General features: G+C 39.0%; 2 protein-coding genes across 2 annotated transcripts in view; both read right to left on the minus strand.

Annotated features, from left to right (window-relative positions):
* Positions 1-1,203: 1,203 nt before the first annotated feature.
* Positions 1,204-4,515, minus strand: LOC140953828 (carbohydrate sulfotransferase 3-like). Its single transcript, XM_073403210.1, has 2 exons — positions 4,495-4,515; positions 1,204-2,260 (listed from the first exon to the last, which is right to left on the minus strand). Exons 1-2 carry the CDS (start codon positions 4,513-4,515, stop codon positions 1,457-1,459), a joined length of 825 nt encoding a protein of 274 aa, XP_073259311.1. The 3' UTR covers positions 1,204-1,456.
* A 2,576-nt stretch (positions 4,516-7,091) lies between these two features.
* The window catches only part of LOC140953829 (carbohydrate sulfotransferase 3-like), an 807-nt gene continuing 130 nt past the window's right edge, over positions 7,092-7,768 (minus strand). The window contains exon 1 of the mRNA XM_073403212.1: positions 7,092-7,768. This exon is cut by the window's right edge and continues 130 nt beyond it. Coding sequence (XP_073259313.1) covers positions 7,092-7,768 — 677 coding nt within the window.

Consider the following 7,768-nt stretch of genomic DNA (forward strand, 5'->3'; position numbering starts at 1 on the left):
TGTTGAGTCAGACCTACGGATCGATAATATTAGAGCCTGTCCGAATTAATCTTTTTAGGAAGAATTAGGAAGTTAGGAATACGAGACTTTATTTTTTTTTAACTTGTTTTCTTCAGACCAATAATTCTCTTTTGAAATGACGTAATTTAAAACTCTGGACTGCCTGTAAGAGTCATTGACCGCATCTGAGCCGCAAGGAATGTATTAGTGAAATCGTTATTGACACAGTGATTGATATTTTTATGATTTATATAATTCTTATTGTCATTTAGTGCTTATTACTTACTTCAAATATTTCTGTAAATTATGCATATATTTTTTTTAAAGTTCAATAAAATTATTCTCATATTATTATTATTATTATTATTATTATTATTATTATTATTATTATTATTATTAATATATAGATTTAGCCAGGGCTAAAGGCGAAGCTCTCGATAATATTTATAGTTTGCTCAAACAAAATATAAAATCATGTTATAGAAGCGGCGAAGGCAACGAGAACGGTGAAACGACGACAATAGGTGAGCAAAAAAACAACTTTGCACGTACAGCACACTTTTTTTGTATACTTCTTCGCCGTTGTTTTGCACGACCACAACGTGAAACTTCCAGAAACTTCCTATAGTTGCACCTTTTATGAAAGAAATGTCGTACCTGTTGTTGTTCACTTTTTTTCACTCGCTCATTTTCACCTTGGTGGTCGCTAGGATTTCTCATGTTCTCACCGCCGCAAAAAAATTTTCATGTTGTTCTTCCAACAAATAGCCCCTTATCTTTCGCTCAAGCTCTATGCCGCTCTTTTTCTCGTTGAGCTTTGCTGGCTTTTCGTAGACTGCAAAACGGTGGGTTTTTTCTCAAAATCAGTAAAGAAATCAGTAAAGCGTGGCGTAAGAGTCTTAAGCGCGCGTAGGGCGTGTGAGGCGAGAGGACATTTTTAGCGTCTCTTCCCAGTCTCGCTCTCTGTTTTCAGCCTCGTTCCAGACCTTTTGTTTGACTACTCGCGCGTACTTGAATATTTTAAAGAGCAAAAATACCGACTGTTTTGCAGTCTAGCCTGTCGCCCACTTTCTTTTTTCTCTATATTCTAAATTTGTGGACATGACAATTAATCTAAGCTTAATACTTTAGACAACAAGGATATAGAAACAATTTTCGCTTTCCGTTTTCGTCTTTATTGACTCGTTAGTTGTCCCCGGCTTCACAAGACGCGGGTGGCTATGCGATTTCCTGCCAAAATAACTTCTTTGGCTTGTCATACCTGTTGGTTGAGCTATAGTTCGTTCAGTAAATCGCTCGAAAGTGGAAAAACTTTTCGTCACATTTCGCACTGCATAATTTTTTAGATCACACGAAAGCTGAATCCAGTAAATGCTCATAAACTCTGTGCTTATGAGCTTGCGGGACTTAAATCTTCCTGTGAATTTCCACTGTACTAGAATTGAGGTTCGCTAACTTACTCAGTTATCCAATGAACATTCTCACTCATGCTCAGTTCGTCTATAAGTTCCAACAGTGGCTTACAAATATTCTCTATGGCATTTGTACGTTCGGGTGGAGATTCAATTCGCCATTTTTCAATGTTCGCTTTAGAATTCCTCACCAACGAGTATGGACTCTTAAAATTCGCTTTGTTTGCTTCCGCCTTGTTACTAAGATTTGTTGTGGCTTTTATCCACTCGAAAGTATTCTCATCAAGATCCATCCCTGCGAATGTAAAGATTTCTTTTGCTGTATTAAGCGGCTGAGCAGCAATGTCCCGATAGAAAACAAGCTTATATCTGTGTTTGACCGAATCATCAAGGTTTTGGCCGAACTCGATGTTGTCGATGATGACATTACAATAGTTTTCAACCATTTTCGTAAATTTTGTATGATTGAACTCGGGGAACCATCCCAGTTTTATCCTGGAATTTATACTTGCTCTTGGGTCGCGAACAACATGCAATAATCGAATATCAACACCAACTGCTCGATAAGTAAGCACAGGGAGAAGACTCGATAACTTTCCACCTGGTATTCGATGAGGCAATACCTTAACAACAGTACCAGAAAAACAGTGTTTACATTTGTGGCTCAGTTCTTCAACTTGCTCCAAGGGGGGTTCACAGGTTGAGAGTGTACGACATATTCTTTCATATAATTTCCACACAGTCTTTGGCGTCAACACGCAGGATAGTGATGCTTGAAGAACTTGCAATTTTGTTTCGTTGTCCGAATTGCGATATATTAATCGCAAAGGCTCATAAACTTCGAAAACCTGTGAAACAAAACAACAAACGTCCATTCATAATGTTCAAACTGATGTACTCCCTGCACCTGTCTCGCTTTGTATTAAACATTACTATTCTGAAAATTTGTTTCCTGATTTCAGGGGCATCCAACGACTGTTTCCTGTAAAATATCTGTTCGGAGAGGCAAATATTGCCAAGAATCAATGTTCTATTACTTGAGGACGGATAAAAAAATTCTAGATGACAGTTCCATTCATGCACAATTTTCAAAGCTTATCGAAAAATCTAAGATTTTCTGAAGTTTAATTTTCACATTTCACAGCCCGGGTTAAGCTATTTTTCGTATAACTTAATTTGCTTCACTGTAAGAGGATTATAGTCAGGGGCACCCAACGACAATTGTCGGAAAATGTCTGTTCGGAAGACGATTTGAAATCTAGAATTTTCGGAACATTTGCTGTAAAATTTCTTGCTTGCCTGCCTCTCCTAGGATTTTCGAACATCTAAAAACTACTGTAATTGCCCATTTTTAACGGATTTTTACCCTTAAAAGGTCACCTAGAATTTTCTGGAGCCTTTTTTCTGGCTGAAATTTTCGAAAAGGTAAGTTTTGATCCCTATAATTTTCGGATCACTAGACTTTCAGCTAGGAAATCCGAACAGATGAAAAATTTTTAGGGGATAAAAATATGCCTATATCTACCGTTTAAATACTAAAATACGTTTAACAATGCTATGTTTAAGTGGTTTTCAACAATGTTCTCGTTGGGTGCCCCTGATTAGTAATCACAAATGCTGAATGCCATTTTTAATTTCAAACCTAACATTCTGTGACCCATACCAATATAGAAAGCAAGGATACTAGTTTGAAGTATTTCTTCATTAGCTTTTTATTTAAGACTAAAGATCCCTGAAGAAAGTAGTGCTCAAAATTATTTATAAATAGGACACAACCCACTGTACATGTATTGATATCTTTATTTACTTTTCATTTACTTCATGTGTCATACAAATAACAAGAGGGTGCCAAGAGAGACCTAAACCCTCGTAAAGCTGTCCCGCTAAAGTTCTCTTATAGTACCTTGAAACTGTTTTTAAAGGACTATCTTGTCAGAAGGAAGCATACACAGTCTTACAAGATTTTCAAGCCAACTTAAGCCTAAATTCGTCTTGCTAATAATGAAGAAATTAATACTGGTTCTCCAGAAGAGAGCCCTTAGGCTAACGTTCTTCGCTGAACCAAGAACTCATGCAGTTCCGTTGTTTTTAGAAACAAAACAGTTGCCGATATCGTTCTTACTATTTGAGCAAATGAGCCTTTTAATGTACGACGTCCATAATAATCTCGCTCCTGATAACATTAAGAATATGTTCACGAAACTGTCTTCTTTCCACAGTTACCGGACTAGATCTGTTACTAATGAAAATTACTCTAGTATTGTTGAACAAGTTAGAGCGAGCCTTCTCTATTTCCGGTGCTTTAATTTGGAACAGTATTCCACTTTCTATCAAAACACTTAAAAAAAGTCAATTCAAAAGCGAACTAAAGAGAATACTGGAAAAAGACGACGACTATATTAGAGTTTCTGATTTTACAGGACAATTCTCAAAATCGTAACATGGGGTACTTCCGTATGAAGTACAGTCTGCCTTCCTGTCTCACTCTGGCTATAAACCACACGACAAACTAGATTGCTTGTAGGATTGTTCGTTTAACATATATATATATATATATATATATATATATATATTTATATAATTTTCTTTTTTCTCTTGTACCCGCCTCGAATTGCAGGCACAAGCTTTGTAAGCTATATTTAATTTGAAATAAACTTGTTGTTGTTGTTGTAAATTGTCGTAGTACCTCGTAGTTCTAGTTGCACTAATCTGACGATCAAATCATTTTTTTCGGCGAACCACAGGTCTTACCTTTAGTATTTTCATAACTGAAGCATAGAACGAAGCAGAAATTCTTGGATTTACCGACTGCATGCGAGCGATTTCGAACAAAATAAGCCTATATTAGCTATTAACGGAATGACATTGTTTTTGCCCGATAATTCGATTGCCCTTGTTTTTACAGACCTCTCTGAAAGAAAATAAACGCAAATGGCTGATTTTATTCAAATTACTTGCAGGACATTAAATGTGCCGCCAGCTAATTTGCATAAAATTTTTTCTCGCTTCAAAGCTCGTCAGGCTGTGAAATTTCTTCCAATATAGACTGAGGAGAGCAATGAATCTCAAACTTTTCACTCACCTGCTCACCAATAGTTAACATCTTAGACACAAAACTAGTTCCTGATCGCCCTTGTCCAATTACCAGCAAACGCGTTTTTGGCGTCTTGGGCCAACGAATCCATCTCTGTAATCCTTTGAGAGACATGCACTTTTCTTGATTACTGACAAAAATGAGTAGCAATTGTAGTCCAAAAAGACAGATCACGGCTAAGAAACAAAACTTCTTATGGCACCTGGTCATTCTGGCTGAGGTACCTCACTCCTTGTTTCCAAACATGCACACGGCTGAACTTTGGTGCTCAAACCCTATCCGTTATGGTTTGTTGCGTTAGCAATAGCTATGCAGGGCGGATAAAGGCCGATACACACGAGGGATTTTGCTGCAGGAGCATGCTCCAGGGTACCCTGGGTACCAGAGTTTTTTCATGCGCGGTTTCCAGTTTCGGTCAGGTCTCAAGCACGCGAGAAAAAACCTCTGGTACCCAGGGTAGCTCCAGGAGCACGCTCCGGGAGCAAAGCTCCTCCATGTGTACCAACGATTTCATGGGTATACTTCATCCTCGGGAGCAGAATTTCCACCCCGCAAAATGCTCCACGGTATTTAACAGGTTCAATGTTTGGGAGCAAGCTCCCAGGGCAAATTGAGCGAACTTGAAAACGCTCCCTCGTGTGTACTGACACGTGCAAAATGAGCCTGGAGCCTGCTTCGGGAGCAAAACCCCTTGTGACTTAAAGGTTGGACAGTGAAACGAGCGCTTCCGAGCTAAAAAGTGTGATACAGTGGAATAGGACTCTGCTTAGAAATGTCGCCTGTTTTCGACTTCTGTCGGGGCTTGCGATGCGGTTTGTCCATTAGACACTGCCACTGTCACTGAATCATGGCGGTCTGAGTTGTTTTCTTGCACTTCTTCCTCGTTCCTTTGTGCTGGTACACTGTCTCCGAAAGGGAAATGTTGCTGTTTTTTGAGATGAGGTTTAGTTGGAGCAGACAGACATCTCTTTCAAATGGTTTTTCTGGTTACTTCCATGACTCTACCACTGGATCATATTTTTGTTCTATTACTCGCCAATAAGGTCGATGTTATTCCGAAACAAAAACAACTAAACACTGTCTAAAACACCAAGGAAAATCTCATCTATGTCATCCGTGTAACAAAACTAAAAGACAGCAGATTTTATAAATGCGTGCAGCTCACGCGAGGTGTAATTATGCTAATTTCAATCACCATCATACTTCGTTTTAATTTTGAAAAAAAAAACTCTCATACGTCTTTCTGTTTCTTCGGAACTTCAAAATTAGTTTCCACTCAGTTTTTACTGTTTACTTTGTTTTGTTTTAGAGAGAAAAACGGAGGAAAAAACCTTATTAGGATAATGGCTTTCTGTCCAGAACACCCTGAGTGAGACCAAAATCCGCAATTTCTATCCTTAAGCGAGACGACGAGCATCCACTTCACTTTAATGTGGGAATACCCCCTCGGAGAAACACCATACCCTGTTTACCAAACCAGTTCATTGCTTGACTCTCTACCTAATCTCAGACCAAAAGCACGTCGGAAACCCAGCCTACTAAGGGAGGGTCCCCGGGGGAGTCTGCTAAAGGCATGCTGGGGCTGATTACTGTAATCGGCTCCCGCGGAAGGTTAAGCTTCCGTCCGGTGAGGCTAAACGATCAAACATTCCCGTCCAACATCATGGTTATCACACACAACGTGGAGCGGTTTAACAAGCAAAAAATGTCTGATACAATTCAAGCAGAATGAGTCCACATGAATTGTATGCAATACCCGGCTGAAATGATGGCTTGATCGCTTGCTTATACGAAAATGGTGTTGGATCAAACACTGGACACGAGCCTATATGGAGCTGAATGAAAGAGATGATGTTACGGTCAAACATGCTTATGAGTTTGATTGTTTAGTCCAGGCTTTAGACAATATGCCACCTTTCATTGCTCTGCAAGAAGTATCACGGATTTTCTTCAACTTTTACTAACAGGTAAGAAAAACGTACAACATGTTTATTTAACAATTATTATTCCTATTATAAGCCCAATCTTAACAGTGAAAATTAAGGAAGAAAATCATTTTGACTAGGTAAATGCCTCGAAGGTTTCATACGGACGAGTCACTTCTAGCCAATAACAGTAAACTTGCGTAAGCATTAATTTGAGCTGAGAGAATGGGTTTACTAGTCGGTATAAAGGCAAGGTGCGACAACAGTTTAGTTTATAGAGAGAACGACAACCATATTGAAGAGAGAATTGTTAAGTTAGGGGCTACGAGCGAATAAACAACCAGTAAGCCAGAAGAATTTGTTTTGTTGCAAGGGCAAGCTAGTCCCCTACGAAAAGCCCTCCAACAATAACCGTGATAGTTATCTATCGCAAGATCCATCCACCCTTTCCCCTCCACTGGTGCCTGTACGCCTAGCAAACACATCTAACGCTCTCTCCTAAGCTCCGATTACTCCTAGTATACCGATAACCTGTTCCAATCTTAACGTTCATATTGTAGTATTTTTAGGTTGGCGTCGTGGTTTAACGCCGCATTATTTCCGAATTATTGATACCACTTACAACATAACAATATCATTCAAGAGCTATTCGACTAGAATTCATTCCTTATCTAATGAATATTCCTGATCAAAGCTTATTTTGTCTAACAGTTTAAGCAAAGGCTGGCAGTTTTTTTCTATAATTAATGTCCTTTCAGGAGGAGATTGGCTGCGCCATTTTTCGATATTCGCTTCAGCATCTCTCACAAGGGAATATGGCCTACTTTTAAACTTCCTTGCATCCGTTTTGCCAGGATTTGTCATGTTTTTAATCCACTCTAAAGTGTTCTCAGAAAGATTCAAACCGGCGAACTTGAAGATTTCTCTTGCTGTGTCAAGCGGTCGAGCTGCGATGTCTCGATACAAAATAAGTTTGTATCTGTGTTTAAGAGTCTCATCCAGTGTTTTGCCAAACTCGATGTTATCAATGATGGGTTTACAAAAATTTCGAACTTTTTCCTCAAAGTTTGGATCATTGAACTCGGGAAACCACCTCAGTTTAATTCTGGAATTTATACTCGCTCTTGGGTCGCGAACAACATGCAATATCCGAATATCAGCATCCATTGCCAGGTCGGAGATCAGTGGGAGAAGACTTAACAATCTGCCATCTGGTAATCGGTTAGTAAGTTCTTTAACGACTGTGCTGTCATACTTCTGTTTGCTCTTTCTGATAAAATATTCAGCCAAAGCATCTGCTGGAAAGCACCATGTTGGTTTTGTCTTGAATATGATAC

This window comes from Porites lutea, chromosome 12, assembly GCF_958299795.1.
Source record: "Porites lutea chromosome 12, jaPorLute2.1, whole genome shotgun sequence".
Classification (NCBI taxonomy): Eukaryota; Metazoa; Cnidaria; class Anthozoa; order Scleractinia; family Poritidae; genus Porites; species Porites lutea.

Coding starts and splice junctions, on each gene's coding strand:
- LOC140953828 (XM_073403210.1), bottom strand. CDS start 4,515: ATGTTAACTATTGGTGAGCAG. Junction 2,261..4,494: donor TGTTAACTATTGGTGAGCAG/GTGAGTGAAAAG, acceptor TTTGTTTCACAG/GTTTTCGAAGTTTATGAGCC.